Source organism: Diplotaxodon limnothrissa, linkage group LG15, assembly GCF_057381915.1.
Source record: "Diplotaxodon limnothrissa isolate DT_005_m linkage group LG15, D_limnothrissa_male_GT1.1, whole genome shotgun sequence".
NCBI classification, from domain to species: Eukaryota; Metazoa; Chordata; class Actinopteri; order Cichliformes; family Cichlidae; genus Diplotaxodon; species Diplotaxodon limnothrissa.
The window spans coordinates 13373259-13388664 of NC_140610.1; the positions used below are offsets into that span (position 1 = coordinate 13373259).

Here is a 15406-nt window from a genome sequence, read left to right on the forward strand (position 1 = left end):
GAGTCTAACCCTAAGACAGACAGACAATCATTTACCCTCACATTCACACCTACAGAAGTTTAGAAACACTAATTAACACGACCCCGTGGATGTCTTTGGACTCTTTGGACTGTCTTTGGGAGGAAGAGAAGATCACACAGACACAGGGAGAACATACAAACTCCACACAGAAAGGTTCCAGACTGGATTCAAACCCGGGATCTTCTTGGTGTGAAGCGAAGGTGCTAACCACCACTAAACATCATAATAGTGTTTAGCTTGGCTGCTACAGATTATTAGAATGATTTTGTGCCATAAAGATGTACACTAACCAGTTTGTCTGCAATTTTATCCATCATATTGGAATTGTAAAGTCGTCTTCTCTGGTCCTGCCACCAGCTCTTGATGTAGATACATGGCTTCTTTTCAAAGTAGGGAAGATGGAAGTAGTTCCTGTAATGATTGAACAGGACTGTTAACTAACTTGTAATTATTACAGGCAATACTTGTTGGTTACATTTCATTATATTACTAAAAAGGATACAGTCTATAACAGTTTGCTACTGAGCAAGGCATACATTTTTTTGGCTAACTGAAACAAATCTAATAACAGCAAAATAATTAAATTGTTTTCTGATCTGTGACCTTTCACCCCTAACCTGTCAGTGATGACAGGCTTCATGGGAGGAGTTGAGGACACTGATACGAGGTCTCCATCCTCATCCGCCTCATCCTCACTGGAGTTCTGGATCAGCTCACTTTCCTCTTCTTCATTTTCTCCGTCTTTCTTTTTCTTCTTTGATGACGGTTTGCTCACGCCATCTATCTGGTTACCATAGTTACCTGTTAAATGATTTATCCAGGTAGTTACAGCAGCTATTGACTTTTCAGGTCAATATTAACACAACAAATCAGTACATTTTTCAATTTATTTTTTACCTATTGTGATTTCAAAACTGATCGGTTTGTCGCCAGTCTTCCTGTCGATCATGGTGGCCTCCAGGAAGGAACCAAAGACGAAGAACTCTTCTATTTTTCCTGTAGCACTCTGATGGGGGTAAAAAAGACAGTAAACATTTTACTAGAGCAAAGTGCATCCTATTCAGATAATCAGCTGCAATTTACAACAGACATAAAAACTGCATGTCTCCCTTCTGACTTGCTGAGGCACTTTGATTTTATGTTCCAATTTTCTGCCCTTTGCTTGTTATCCATTCATGTGGTTCTTATTAAAAAATATAAAAAAAATATTAATCATTACACTTAAAAAAACAGTATTATTTGCAGCTGTTCATCACTATGCTTTTTAGGTAGCTCTGCAAGGCCAGTCCAGTCCAATTTATCTCGCTAATGTAGTCCTGGAAGACTCAAGTTGATATTCTTATGCCATTAAACTTCAGTGTTAGTTATTAGCATCCTGTTCAGAACCCCAAACCAGAACATTTTCTCACGATGTTTGAAGTTGGGTTAAACGATTTTCTCAGCAGAGGGAAATATGAACAACACAGCTTAAAGCAACAAATCTAGTGCCTTTGTTTCCTCTGCTGAGCAGTTACGCGTGGCTTCATAAATACACCATAAAGCTACACAGCACCACCATCTCGGGTCTATCTCACCTCTGAGATGTTGGAAACAGACTCCACGTGAACCTCAGTGGAGCTGAAGATCTCAGGTGAAGTGGTGTCCAGGATCTCCACAGCTACAGAAAGCAGGAGACGGGCTCTGAAGGACACCCCTTCTCCGAGTCCGTCGTTCAGGTCCTGATGCTCATCCATTAAAGTGTACTGACGAGTGGAACCATACATATTGACCCAGGCTGGACCCATGGTAGGCAAGAAACCTGAACAAAGTAAAGGAAAAATATCTTTTATTATGGGCTCAAACAGAATGATGGTGCAGAAGCCCTAACTTTATTATCAATTAAGTATTGTCTTTTTAATTAAATCTGGGGGAAAAAAACAAAAACAAATTCAGTTTAGATCTGTTTGCTGGATTTTTGCATTCACAGGATGTTTTTTTTGTTTTGCTTTACTGTTGCAGCATTTGTGGTTTTTGCACTTGTGCCTTGGCTATGCAGTTCTGTGCAGTTCCTGTCTTGGGCTGCAACATGCTCTCCAGTCCACTGCACCTCCCCTTTGGTTCAGCATGTGCAGCAAGTTAATTTGAATGTCAGACAAGTCATTTCTTACAGACATTAGCAGAAGGTCAGGCACGTCATATGGCTCAATACACAATCTACCACACTAATTAGTACATTTAGTAAAATACAGATAGACACTAGCATGGCAGAATAATTAAAGTACTTGGCAGATAATCAATGTTGGTAAGAAAAACTACGTTTTGACCCACCTTTATCACCATCATTTGATATCTTGCGTAGGTCAATGAAATGGGTTCCTATGGCAACATCATTGACTTTATCTGAGTCCCTTATTTGGACCTTTATCCTTTTGCAGAGAGGCGGGAACAGCTCGGTGAAGATGATCTGCTCATTCCATATTGGTTCATAACTGCTTTTCTGGACTGAAGTCTTTCCCTGGAGAAAGGAAAAGGAATTATAAGGAATTATAACAGAATCACAGAGAAAAAAAACACCTTTGGTCAGTTATAGCATTATATAGTTATAGCTGTGCCAGTTTAATAATGTAGACTTTAAAGAAGACATTATAGAGTCGTCATTCTGCAACAGCAAATATTGTTAAATGTTTAAATGCTAAATAAAGTGCTCACATTTTTTTCATTTGATTAAATGTGACTTACTGAGGCATATAGCATTTATATATAGTATATAGTAGTTTGGTTTTCTCTTCAATTGGTTCCTTGAGATTTCTTAAGAGCATGTTCAATATAAACCACAGTGCACAAAATACAGTAGGTGTCTTTGCAGTTGGAATAAATGCTGTGGGTTTTAATCTCCGTGACTTACACTGAAATCGTTTTAGGGAGCCTTTTTGTCAGTGAATGATTGGCACTACAGAAGTAATGAATTCAGCAACTAATACCCAGTTGGCAATTTCCAAGTCTCAAAATTGAAGCAGAATGTCAGGTAGCTGGCAGTTTTGGAGCCAGCTACCTGACATTTTGTTTTAAATTTATGCATATGAAGCTCATACATGTGTAGTCCAAGGCAATTTTTTGAACCACTGCAAGTAAATGCTGACAACCTGCTTCAACCTGCTTCAGTAGCTCAAAAATATTTTGAAAATATCGCTTTACAGAAACTGCAAAATGTTTTTATTTTCATGCTAAAGCTAAATTGGAAAAATGTTATAATTAAAACATTATCACAGTTCAGTTTCTCACACCTTATAATTAATTGCATAATTGCATATCTCACAAAGAGAAAACAATGTGTTCCAGTGATAGTGAGCAGATAATAATAATAATATCTTGTATGTTTGCCATTGTGAGGTTTTATAAATCATTTTAATTTTTTATGTTTTTGTCATCGTATGTTTTTTTTTTGCCATCAGCTTGCTAGGAACTGAAGATGAAAATTAGCCTGTATGTTTAAATCTCCCATATTTACATAGTTTAATAGTTTAATTATTTATATAGCACATTTAATTACAACAGGAGCGTTGACCAAAGTGCTGTACAAGAATACAACATACATAATAAAACAACTTAGAGTATTAAAAGCAAACACCAAATATGAATTGGTGATGATGATAATATGATGATACATGATGATAATATGCATTGTCCCTTTTAAAATAAACATTGATTTGAACATAAACTCATTCATGCTCACTTTTAGGCCAAGACGTACTTACTTACGGCTTAAACTACTATGAACATGGTTTAAATCTGATTTATTTTATATTCTAGAGATTCAATGAACAATATTTCTACAAAAGGAGCTAATCTAAACCTCTGGGTACCACACGGTCCAGAAATATTAAAATTAACCACAAACTCTTCCTGGGTGCTTAACTAAACTATGGCTAAAGCGCCTACATAAATATAAATGCAGTAATTAATAATCTAACTACTTCAAGCCTTCAAGCCTCATATTACCTTCTGCCCAGCAAAGTGCACTTGAACATAGGGGTCCACCAAATCTCGGTTCTCTCCTATGAAGGCCTTTTTCACATTAGCCATGATGCTTGTGTTCATTTTAGGAAGTCCCTCTGCACGGAAGATCTTTACATAAAACCTCGCCCATTGCCTCTCTGCTGGGATGCCCTCTGGCAGCAGGAGATTTCTAGAGGACAGGGTAATAGCAAAACAACATCCAGAGGCAAGCCTGTGGAGTTACTGTCTGCATTTGAGATAATTTCATGTAACAAGCATATGAAATACTTGGGATTAATTCAGAACATGTGTTAGTAAATCTGAGATATTTAACAGATTTTCATGTATGCTGCAGATTTCGCTTGACGACAGTATTCCTAATCAGTGACAGCTTATTACCCCTCTATGTCATCTTCGTCAGTCTCATTGGCTTTGTGTGGAGTCTTGATGTTGTCACCCTTTCCGACCACAGCGATGTCACACTTTATATATCCTTTAGATCCTGCTGTGATGTCATCAGGATCAGACAGGATGGCCCATTTATGGTAGAACTGGTGTTCTGAGACAGATGTCAATCAGTTAGTCACTAACAGCATTTATCAGCTCATTTTCACTTTACAACATCAAAATTTTAAAAAATCATTTAGTAAATTGATATTTGAAAATGAAAAGTATTACATGAATGCAAATAAAAGCATGAAAGCAGAAAGCTTGGAGTTTACCAGGCTGAAAGTAAACAGTCCCAACATCCATTTTGAAGGTTCCTACCAAGGTCCCACTCCGTAAAAGGTTCTTGGAATGAATAACCTAATTAGACAAAAAGGTAAAAAATAATATTGTATATAAGGCAATAAGCTATGAGACTATAATAATCTATAAAAATCTATAAAGAAACTGATGTCTGTTAACGTGATTTCCTACTAAGGGGGCTGGGGGTGCATAGTTTTACATATTTTACACCTTATAAAGCATGAACAGTTTCAGCCTTGGCTTATACAACCTTCTGTCCAATGGGGCTATTACATTTTCTCTTGTGAACTAACAATGTAATATTTACAGCTCATATACCATAACCTGTAAGAAAGAGGGTATGGTAACAGTCTATTCAGACGCACTCAAGTGTGGACACATTGTGGTATAAATTACTTACTGAAAGCTTGATGATCTTGTCAAACATGACGTGAGGAGGGACGTGGAAATCAAAGACAAAATACTGCAGAGTAAAAAAAAGCTTTCTCATTAACACGCAGTTACTCATGCCCTCGTTTTTCTAGTAATGATTGTAGGAAAACACATCATTCTTTCAGATTTGGTCTTGGAGTAAAATGTGTCAGGCAGTTGTTTCTAGATAACTTTGAAGTCAAGAAAACATCAGTTCAGAAATTAACTAAGGAAGTGTGGGAAAGAGAGAAGATCCTCTCATTATCAGGCCACTTTGGTGGGAGATCTGCTGCTTTCTGCTGCTGTTTTATTTCAGGATGGATAATTAACTAGTAACCAGCACATACACACCAATGACTATTTGTGAGATTTATTTCTTGTTCTAGCATGTGTGATTTTACATCTGCAGTTAGTGTTTGTTTGCCCACACTAATGTGGGGCAGTTATTCTCTCCCTGTAAAGACAATTATGCTGTGCTGGACTGTAGCCCACTGACTCTGCTGCAGGCATGCATGGGTGGATTAAAATACAGTGGTTGCCTCTCCTAACAAAGCAACATAGGCTTACATCACCCACAGTTTGCAGTCTTTTTCATTCTTATTCTCTTGTCTCTCAAATCACCTGAACTAACTTCTTGAACAGAAAGTGAGTTCATTGCACTCAAATGGCCTCCACGTTCACCAGATCTCAATCTAACAGAGCAACGAGTGGTTTGACAGGAGATTTGTTTCATGGATATGCAACTAATTTTCCCTCTACAACCAATTTAGGAATCTTACTGCAGAGAAATGTACCGCTACCTGAAATAGCACAGATGCAGAACAAGCTGGGACTGAAGCGGTTTTGACACAAAGACAGAATGCTTAAAGCACTATTGATCATGATTACTCTGCTTTACAGTTTGTCTCTTGATAGGGGATCCTCAGACAATCGATAACAGACTGTCACTTTCACCCCCTGCAGGGCACAACTAAGAGGCTGAGCTCTGCACAGTCCTTACCACCTTACAATTGCTACTAACACTCTCCAATTTAGCGCATTGTACACTAGTCAATAAATCATTGCAGCATTACACTATCAAAGAGAACACTACTCCTATCCTCTACTGTTCTTTGCATATTAATGAAGTTCAGGGTTGTAGCTGACTGATGACTTCATTTTGAGAAACAACTGTTCTCACTAGCTTTGCCTAGCTTTACCCACATGTCCAATTGTTGTTGTTTTTTTTGCATTGGAAAATTAGAATTGTTGCCTGAAAACCAAAACAGTGAACTGAAAGACACAAAAGTGGTCCACAGAGCTGATAGAAGTCAGACGATAAACATGCACAGATTTGTTACTTTAAGGACAAAGCTCGCAAATTACATTTTAAAAGCTTAAATTGTCTCACCTCGTTGTAGTATGGACAGTTGGTGGACTCCTTCATAGATGTGTACTTCTTGTCATCTCCAATCTCCACACACACCACAGGGTCCATGTTAAGGCCTATTAGCTGTCTGGCCTCGATCACCGTGATGCTGATCTGATGAGAGACATTAATGCATCAGATCTGACTCTGAAACTTTAAACAAGCTGCTCTTCTTCCAAAAAGCAATGGTCTCATTATAAATAATTCAACCATTCAGTAATTATCATGAGAACAATTCATAAAAAAACAATCCAGACCCATCTTTCAGAAACTAATGATGAAAAGCTGTGAGGGCTTTTGTCAGAGCGCAGTAGTTTAGACTGGTTTTACTCAAACATTTCCCCAGGCTGAGGTAATGTAGTTGCTTATGGACAGACTAGATCCCAGCTGAAGGTTTCCACATTCAAGTATCCCTCTGGTTTAATTATTCTTTGCTTGATGAAGAGAAACCAAGCGAAACAAAAAAAAAAGGGAGAGACAGTCTGCTGCTCACGATTGCACGAGGATTACAAGCTGGTGTACAAAAGTATTCTGTTTTTTACATTTAAATAGGTCATGAAAATGGGCCATGTGCTATCATTGCGGCGTAGTTACACTGTTCTGTTTAGGTGTTTGTTGATGTAATGATGAATAAATTCAGAACTGTTAGTCCCAGTAGGCAAACAGTTGTGACGGTAAAGTACACAAATATACATATCAGTACATCTACAATATCAGTGGACATATTAATAGTGCACATGCAACTGGGCACAATCCCTGTGTATGACAGTAAACTATAATTTTTAAATTTTGCAACAAATGAGATACAACGTGTTATTTTGTCTACAGCCTTTTTAAAGATAGAAAGCAGCCAGCTAGGCTGGTCTGCTTTCACCTTTTGTGCTAAAAGCTAACTGCCTGCAGTGAGATGACCTGATATTAAAAGGAGGAAATGAGAGTGGACGTGTTAATTAGCTGCCTTGTAGCCCACAGTTGCTCCAAGGTCTTTTAAACTTTGAAGAAAAGTTAAGGTAGCTGTTAGGTAAGCCATCTCCTTCCTCTTTATATACGGGTAATTTAATGACCCCCAGATCCCATTTAGATCTGATGCACACAAATGTAGGAGTTGCTTTGAGTTTAACCAGCCTGAGAAAAAGAAAGTACGCTTAATTAAAAAAAGACAAAACAAAACAAACTTGAGGCCAAACATGCAGGAAATCAAGTCGATAGAGTTGGTTACAAAGACCGGCTTTCAACCCCACATCTACATGCAAAAACTCACCTGATAATCCACTGGTCGTCCGGAGCTTGGTTCCATTTTGATGTCTGGCTTTGACCTGAAGAAATCAACATAATCATGATTTTTCTTCAACAAACTGACAGTGAAAAAGCATGAAACAAATTTAATTTGAAGTTTGAATCTTAAACATAGTATGTTTGTGTATGTATATTTAAAACTGTGCAACTAACTTTAGCTTATTTAACTGCAAATTGCTCAGTCACAGCAAAAAAAGAAAAAAAGAAAAAAAAAGGAAAAACTGGTGGTTGCATTCAATTTTTTTGCATTCCACAACCAATTGCATACAGTTGTGGCAATTAAATGGCCACCGAGAAGTTGAGGAAAACAAAACCTTCAACTGTTTGGCGACACCTTCAAAGTGGTTGCCAAGGGGGGAGGCAACCTGTCTCCAAACAGTTGCAGTCACTTTCAGACATATGGCGTTGGGTTTGCAAACAATTGCCACCTAATTTATAAATACAGGCATATTGCCAACACTCTGCGTCATTGTGTGCTGATAAGTGCAACTTGTTTGTGATTCATCTCTTTGCAACAAGGGACTTGACTCAGCTAGTTGCTAATTGGCAGCCAACTGGTTGTAACATGGTTATATTCTTGCATAAGTAAGGTTCATGTTGCTATGCCATTTTGCAGTCACTGTCCTGCAGTACCAATATCACTTTTTGTGGAGAAATATCTGAATTTCTGTTTCATATTACTGAGGTTGTGGCTTGTAATTGGAATTTCTGTGCATGATTTTGACTGATTTATCACAGTTAATCACTGTATTATCACAAATAGATTTCATACAAGTGCTAACATGGCAGCATTAAATCACAAACTGATAGCAGACTAACTCTGTCTTATTCCTGTTTTTTGCCATCTTGATGCACTAAAGTTAACTTAAAAATGCCAGATGACTGTAGATCGATTTTTGTAGCAACAATTTCAAAGACAGCAAGGCTGCAATAATTTTGGTCGAACTGCAGTCTCCAACCACTGTTTTCTCTAGAGCAGGGGTGGGCAACTCCAGGCTGGTGTCCTGCAGATTTTGGATGTATCCTTGATCTAACACAGCTGATTTAAATGGTTAAATTACCTCCTCAACATGTCTTGAAGTTCTCCAGAGGGCTGGCAATGAGCTAATCATTTGATTCAGGTGTGTTGTCCCAGGGTGGTATTTTTAAAGCCTTTAGGACACCGGCCCTTGAGGCCTGGAGTTCCCCACTCTTCCTTTGAGTGCCTGTACATTAGCGGTTTCAGACCTCCATATATTTTCTTTTCTAATCAGACTGCAAAACAGATTAACATTACATCAGCTGAAGACGTTTTGGTAGATCTAGGTAGCTCTCTCTGAAAATACAGACTGAACTTCTTCATTTTACACAAGCCTGCCTTCATAAAAGTTTAAATTCAAGCATTTTTAATAGCTTTTAGTAGCTTGTGGGTGTGCCTTTGAAAGAACAGATTCCAGCAGTTTCTGCTTGTTTCAGGATTCCACACTACATTACACCACACAGATAACCTAGTTTTATGAGATACTGTAACTTTCAGGTTGTGAAATCTGCCTCTAGGTCTGCTTGTATTTTAATGCTGTGCCTTGTGATGTGTGCATGCGTTACTGTATAAGACCTTTTATTGGAGACGTCTGTGGTGACAGCCGTGACAGAGGCCAAAGAGATGGTGTCTGGTTCCAGCATACCAGCAAGACGCATTGCTTTCTTGTCCAAGTCCTCCATGTCCAGGACGGCTGGCTCATCTGCAAGAATAATTGAAAAAAAAACAAAAAAACAAAGCAAAAAAACCACACAATTACCAAATAAAACTTGATGGGTACTTTAGATCTCCATTATTTTCAATTACATACTGCTTACACCAATTTTAAGCCTATAGACAACTATCAAAGGTTTCTATTGTTAAATAATTATAAATAATAAGTAATTTCAGATCAGAAAATAATCTTCAGTTTCTAATTTCAGTAACTTAAACAGGTCTTGTTTTGTGGAGTGTTTTACCTTTCTTGTGGTCATCTCTAGAGCTCTTGATCTTTCCGAGCTTCATGGCTGAGAAAACTCCCTTCCCTGCTCTAGTGAAGGTGAACAAAACAATGAAAAAGAGAAGCGATAAGACGGAAGTGATATCATGGTAATGAAGTGTCTGATTCACTGCCGATCCATCCTGAACTTCAAACTTGTCACTTTGAGTTGTAACATAAGGAGAGTTGGGTTAACATTAAAACCTGAACTTAACTCCAGCAAAAACTCCACTGCTGGCTTGTGTGCACCCTCAAAATGCAATTCAACACCATAAAGTTGACCATACCTCACAGACATCTTTGAAACTGGCTGGACATTCAATTCCTGTTGCTCCCCCTGATCACCACCAAACAATTCTCCAGACCCTCAATCACAAAACAAGAGTATCGAGTGTCTCCACATCGATATTATCTGGATCACATATCACCGCAACAACAAAGAGCTTGTGATGTCATCAGCAGATCGACAAATGAGGGGCCTTAATAATTAAGAATGAGTGTGGCTGTCTAATTTGCTGCGGATATGGATACATGTCAGAAAATTAATGAATAGGAGGGTTTTCCTTTTGTTGCCTCAAGCAGTGAGAGCCGGGTGTATCAGAGTTCAACTTTTGCTTTGATCTTTACCTCGTAATTTTAAAACAGTTCAGCCTCATTTCATGGAATATGGAAAAGTTGAAGTTTAAGACATCTCATATGATAGGTTCATAACCCATGGTGGTTTAAAAGTCTATGAATTCCTGATAAAAGTCAGAATATACTAAGAAATACCCACTAAAAATGCAAAAAAGAGCCTCCAATTACAGTGAAAATGGCCATTTATGCTTAAGATTTTACTTTTAGGTTTCTCAATCTGCGTCATGTCCCTGAGGCAAAGTTTAACCATATTTTTCCTACTTGATAAGTTACTTTAAATTAAAAGTGCTGGATGGTAAATCGTGAACTGTATATGAATGATGAAAAAGTGCCAATTAATCAAGAAGCTAGACCCAGCTTCTCCAGCTCTCTTTCAGTGCTACAAGATTGCAAGCAGTCAGGTGTCGGCTGTGTGGCAGGCAGGTTTGTGGACCCAAATGCAGGACTCAGGAAACAGGTATAACTGAAAATATCAGCTTTAATGCTGCCATTCACAGAAATACTGGAAAACTGAAACATGCCTAAGGCTGAAAATGCTGGGAACCCAGAGGAAGCAAACACATAACCATGCAGGATGACATGAAGCAGGATTGCACAGGAACTCAAGGAGTTAAATATAAACCAAACTATAACCATGGACAGAACTATGTGAGAATATGAAACTAGCAAATATAAAGAAACCAACCAGAAAAACATACATTAAAGGGAAAAAAAGAAAGAAAACAAATGATCTTTACAAACAAAAGAATAAAATTTTTCCAAGACCCACGGACCCTGACAAAAATGAAATATGTTTACGTTTTGGGCTGAATTTGAAGCCTCATCAGCTAAATGAAATACCACTTTAATAATGCAGTTAACATCGAACATTAGTTGCATTCACAGTTATTCTTCAAAAAAAAGAGTAGTCTAACCTATTTCTCTTATAGCCCTTATTCTCCTTATAGTCTGAGGACACATCACTGCAATGTAATAATGTGACAAAAGTATTTCTTATACATACCACATGAAAAACACTGATGCTACTCAGCTCCAAGGAGGTCAAATCAATCCACCTGAAGCTTCTTTCTATTATAAACTATATTTCCATATACTATATCTGTCAGCTGCAGAAAAAACAGACCAGCCTGGCAAATGGTAGCTGGACAGATGAGAGGATGAGGGAAAGGGAGAGAGAGAGAGAGAGAGAGAGGTGGAGGGACATGTTCAGATGTACAAAGACAGGAGGTAGAGGAGAGAAAGGATGATGGGTTTTGTAGATATTTGTAGACGGGAAAATCCTTCTACAAATCAAACGAGAGTCTCCAGAGCTCATAACAAACTCTTATGAAATTAATGTGATATTGTAGCTTTTCAACTGCCTAATAACACAAATATCTGAACAGCCAATCACATGACAGCAAGTCAATGCATTTAGGTATGTAAGCATGGCCAAGATGGCCTGCTGAGGTTCAAACTGAGCAACATAATGGGGAAGAAAGGTGATTTAAGTGACTTTGAACATGGCATAATTGTTGGTGCCAGAAGGAGTAGCTGCTGATTTACTGGGGGTTTCAGAGAATAATAGAAAATATATAGTGAATGGCAGTGGGTAAAAATGCCTTGTTGATATCAGAGGTCAGAGAAGCATGGCCAGACTGCTTTAAGCTAAATGGAAGGCAACAGTAACTCAAATAACCACTCTTTACAACAGAGGTACACAGAAGAGCATTTCTGAAAGCACAACACTTTGAACTTTGAAGCAGATGGGCTGCAGGAGCAGACGCCCTCTCCGGGTGCCACTTCAGGCAGCTAATAACAGGAAACCGAGGCTAGAATTCACACGGGCTCATCAGAATGGGACAATATTAGATTGGAGAGACATTGCCTGCTCTGATGACTCTCAATTTCTGCTGCAATATTTGGATGGTAGTGTCAAAACTAGGCAAAAACAACATAAAAGCACGGATTGAGCCTGCCTTATATGAATGTTGCAAGAGGACACTGTGCACAGGTCAGATTATTAAACTAATGGCCAGTGCTGGCATTGATGATAAAGCTAAAGTCACTGTGATGTAATACGGGGAAGAGAGAATAGAAATGGACACTTCATACATTTGACGTCACACCCGTCACTCTTTTTCATTTCCTTTTATGAGTCAAAGAAAAAAGAAAAAAATCATCAGAGACAAGTATTTTCAGCAAGAGGCTCTAAGTTTAAAATAAGACCAACGGATGTTGTTTTTTCCACCTTTTTTTAATGAGTAGTCCTTTTTTATTGAATTAGTTATGAAATGTAACCTTCAAAGATTTGAGTAGGTGGCAGGGAAACTTTACAACCAAGTGTTTCCAATTACAGAAATAAAAATATGCAAATTCACTCGTAGCTTTGAAAGTAAAAAGTCACAACACATCAAACTTGAAAAGAAAACAGAGAGAAGGGGGGTCGAGAAGCTGAAGATTATGTTGCACGACTCTCCTTGTTTCCTTTGATCTGCAAAAAACCTATTGCTCTAGTTACACTGCAGTCAAACCCAACACACAAGTAAACACCCAGAATGCGGAGCGATGTGTATTCAAGATTAGTAGATATAACGAGAACAAGCCCACTAATGCATGAAGAGCACAGCTTTTGCATACTTTAAAGGCAAAGGCGCATAAAGACATGTGTACATGCATGCTTAAACTGTGCTGTATATCTCAGGAGAGTGAGTAGAACTCGTTGATACATACACAACCATAAACCCTCTACTTACACATTTAAATTGCAGTAAAGATCAATGAACAAACTGAAGTTATTCACTAACAGCTTGATTTAAACATTATCTGTAAGCAAAGCATTTCAAGCTATCTAACTTATACAATGTTTGTTCTGATAAAATGAATAACAGTTATATGGTTATATAAACTATTTGTCAGTCAGGATTTAGGTCACTGAATAGTATACCCTCAGCCATTAGTGAACAAATTACACTGGCTTGGTTTGGATGATTATGCTCTGGGCTTGTGCGTATTTTTCTCACTGAACTAATCTGCTCTCACATCAGTGTCCCCTGCTTGGTATTCATAAGTGACAAACAATGGTATTACTCTAAAACACAAGAATAATATACTGACTTTGATTATAGTCAGCTTTCTGTCTGCGTTTGTTTTTCAGAACTGCAACTTCAGAGCGCTCCCGAAAGATAGACTGTATAAAATGGACTTGTTTCTTGCTATGGCCGTCTGGCTTGGAGCCTTTCTGTGTGGAGTTTGCATGTTCTCCTCAGGCTTACCCTCGAGGTAATCCAGCTTCATATTTCAAAGACATGCATGTTGTTAGGTTAATTGGGGATCTAAATTTTTACTAGGCATAAAAGTAGCACGAGTGGCAATCTGTCACTATGTGTTAGCCCTGTTGTTAGTCTGGTGATCTGTCCAGGGTGTAGCGCATCCACGTCTATGACAGCTGCCACACGCTCAAGTGTCCCCTGTGACCCACAAATGGATAAGTGGAAGAAAATAAATGGTTGGATGGATGATCACAAAGTAAAACATTCACTAGAGCAGGACTGATAACGTTAGGCATGATTAGAGTTCTTACATTCTCTGTCAGATCCACTTCTTGTGCCTCTCTAGCATCTTATCCAAGTATAGTATTTTCTATGTAAAAAAAAACAAAAACAAGTTTGTGATGGTAAAATGCCAAACCTGAAGCTCAAGACAGGTGACACCAAGGTGGCTATTTCCACTTTCTTTAAATAGTCTTTCTACTAAGCGCTTCTAATATTACAAGCCAAAAAATTGTATGTTATGAGTTGGTACCACTCCTGTAATTAGGGATGGGTATCGAAACCTGGTTCTTGTTGAGAACCGGTTCCCACTGTTTCAATTCCTTGGAATTGTTTGCCATTTTTTGCAAATGATTCCCTTATCGATTCCAGTCGCCCCGAATGACGTCACCACGTTGCGGAGCGTTGCTTACCTGACAGGAAACATGGTGGCTCAAATGCTCAAAAATTTGATTATACTTTACGAGAACGGATGACAACAGGGCAACTTGCAATACTTCATTTAAGGGAGGAAACACTACGAATATGCAAAAGCTCACAAAACACGCGATGACCTTAAATGAATGTCATGTTTTTAATTCCGCTCCGGATTCGTGAATCTCAACCCAGCACGTCCTCTCCCGTTAATGCGGCAGGTATATAATCAACTAACAGTGCATATTATGTTAGCGCGATCTGCCTTATTACAAAACCTGCCATTACTGTGCATTTAGGTGACCATGATGAGAGAGACAGACAGAGTCTGGCTGGCTCAGATGCTGGCAGTTCTCGCTGCAGTCTACCGGTCGCGTCTCCTTTCAGGCCATGATAGACGAATGTCACCGAGCAGTGACTAAGTTTGTGGTCAAAGGCTTGCACAGCAGATGCTCCGATTTTCGGTAAGTGAATGTGTTTAATTGTAGGCAGGGACATTACTGGATATTCTTGTGTAATTGTTACAGAATAATTTATGTTATACTTTGTTATTGCTACAGAAGAATATTTATGTTATTATTTTACATTTACAATTTTTTTTCCTGAGGACCCTGTGACACCCCATTGAAGAGCCGTAGGCTGGATCTCTTAAGAGCTCACTGTTGGGTTTGTAAGACCATGTTACTCCTAAATTTTTATCTTGTTCAAAGAGAAGATATAAAACAAAGTTTTAAGCTAATTGACCTTAGTGTTCTCCTTTTTTAAAAAGAATCGATAAGAGAATCGATAAAGAATCGAATCGTTAAACAGAATCGAAAATGGAATCGGAATCGTGAAAATCTTATCAATACCCATCCCTACCTGTAATGTTAGCTGGTGGAAAAGTGCAGGTGGTTAGGCGTTTGCAGAGAAGAGAAAAAAAGACAAAATAGTGCATGGTGGTTCTCTGGGCAAAACCACAGCGAATG

The 15406-nt window shown here is 38.4% G+C and overlaps 1 protein-coding gene across 4 annotated transcripts in view; it reads right to left on the bottom strand.

The window, feature by feature from the left end:
* The window catches only part of otofa (otoferlin a), a 94924-nt gene that overhangs the window by 30732 nt on the left and 48786 nt on the right, over positions 1 to 15406 (bottom strand). For all 4 annotated transcript variants that reach the window (XM_085373367.1, XM_085373366.1, XM_085373369.1 and 1 more), the window contains exons 6-18: positions 9839 to 9909; positions 9456 to 9582; positions 7827 to 7881; positions 6548 to 6679; positions 5147 to 5209; positions 4719 to 4803; positions 4396 to 4555; positions 4000 to 4186; positions 2329 to 2515; positions 1596 to 1819; positions 919 to 1027; positions 639 to 822; positions 312 to 432 (exon numbers count right to left, since the gene is read on the bottom strand). In XM_085373367.1, the coding sequence (XP_085229493.1) occupies positions 312 to 432; positions 639 to 822; positions 919 to 1027; positions 1596 to 1819; positions 2329 to 2515; positions 4000 to 4186; positions 4396 to 4555; positions 4719 to 4803; positions 5147 to 5209; positions 6548 to 6679; positions 7827 to 7881; positions 9456 to 9582; positions 9839 to 9909 (1705 nt within the window). The remainder of the gene's footprint in view (positions 1 to 311; positions 433 to 638; positions 823 to 918; positions 1028 to 1595; positions 1820 to 2328; positions 2516 to 3999; positions 4187 to 4395; positions 4556 to 4718; positions 4804 to 5146; positions 5210 to 6547; positions 6680 to 7826; positions 7882 to 9455; positions 9583 to 9838; positions 9910 to 15406) is intronic.